Genomic DNA, 1,459 nt, shown 5'->3' on the forward strand with positions numbered 1-1,459 from the left:
CTGGGATCCTGGCTCGCAACTGCGCCCCACCCATCCTGACTGCTCCAGTGCCCAGCAAAACACAGCACTGCGACTTCCGAAGACACAGGAACTTTAATCCCTCACCCCAGCCTCCAACCCGGGGGGCTTCCAGCAACACTGCCCATGCCAAGAGACACTCCAGGGTGGCCTGGGGACTCCTGGAACTGGCAGGGGGCACCGATCCTGGTGTCTCCACCTCAAGGCGCGCTGTCCTTGGGCACCTGGGACCCTGAGGCCGCAGGCTCCTCTTCCTCCCTCCTCTTCCTCTCCATCTCCTCCTCCAGGCTGCCCATGGCGCAATAATACACAGCCTCATCCTCCGGCCGCAGCTCCGAGATAATCAGGTAGCCGCTGTTCCGGGCCACGTCCTTGGATCCAGAGAAGCCAGGAGGGATCCTGGGGCCGTGGCGCTGGTTGGAGTGCGAGAAGTACTGCAGCAGGAACCTGGGCGGGTGGCCTGGCCTCTGCTGATACCAGTAGATGCTGTGTAGTCCCACGCTGTGGTCGCGGCTCAGGGTGCAGGTGAGACGGACCGTGGTCCCCAGGGCCGAAGATGCGGTTGGCAGCTGGTGCAAGGCCGGCTGAGGGCCACCACCTAGGGGCCAAATTCAGCATATGGGGCAGGGCAAGAGGCGCGCAGGGGCAGGGGGCTTGGGCTCCGGGGGTTCCCAGTTCCCTCACCTGCGCACTGGGCAAGTAGCAGGAGCCAAAGTGGAATCCAGGACATGGTTCCTAGCCACACAGCACAATCTCCCATGACCTCCACTCCTGGGGTCTTCACTCTGAGCCGGCAGCTCCCTCCCTGCTCCGAGGGGTGGGACCCTACACGCCCCGGTCCCTGGTCACTACCATCCCAGGCTTTCACGGGTTTGCAGCGTCAGTTACAGGAACAGCCTTTGTGGCTCTGGTCTTGCTCCGTGGCAGCCTCTGAGGGAGGAAGCACCTGCTGGAGACTCCCAGGCCGGGGCCCAGGACGGCAGCCGGTGGGCTCGGGTCCCTCCTGGGAGTGACCTCAGCTTCCCCCTCAGAGGGAACTGGGGCCCTCAGAAATAACTTTTCCTGTCCCACTTTAAATGCCCAGCGAACTGGAAAGAGAAGACACAGCCTCAGGCTGCTGACAGCACCTGCTCAGTACACACCTGTTGTCTGTGACCTTTTAAGATTTTATGTATTTATTTATTTTGAAAGGCAGAGTTGAGAGAGAGAAAGAGAGAGAGAGAGAGAGAGAGAGAGAGAGAGAGAGAGAGAATCCGCCATCTATTGGTTCACTCCCCTAGAAGACCACAACAGCCCCTGAAGCCAGGAGCCAAGAACTCCATCCCAGTCTCCCATGTGGGTGTAGGGGTCCAAGGACTTGGGCCATCTTCTGCTGCTTTCCCAGGCCACAGCAGGGAGCTGGATTGGAAGAGGAGCAGCTGGGACACTACAAACCTGTGCC

At 60.5% G+C, this 1,459-nt stretch overlaps 1 protein-coding gene across 1 annotated transcript; it reads right to left on the bottom strand.

The window, feature by feature from the left end:
* Positions 1-218: 218 nt before the first annotated feature.
* On the bottom strand, positions 219-748 carry LOC100348958 (immunoglobulin iota chain). The gene is made up of 2 exons (XM_070065753.1): positions 703-748; positions 219-616 (listed from the first exon to the last, which is right to left on the bottom strand). The coding sequence occupies exons 1-2, from the start codon at positions 746-748 to the stop codon at positions 219-221; spliced, it is 444 nt and encodes a 147-aa protein (XP_069921854.1).
* Between the last annotated feature and the right edge of the window lie 711 nt (positions 749-1,459).

This window comes from Oryctolagus cuniculus, chromosome 21, assembly GCF_964237555.1.
Source record: "Oryctolagus cuniculus chromosome 21, mOryCun1.1, whole genome shotgun sequence".
In the NCBI taxonomy this organism is placed as follows: Eukaryota; Metazoa; Chordata; class Mammalia; order Lagomorpha; family Leporidae; genus Oryctolagus; species Oryctolagus cuniculus.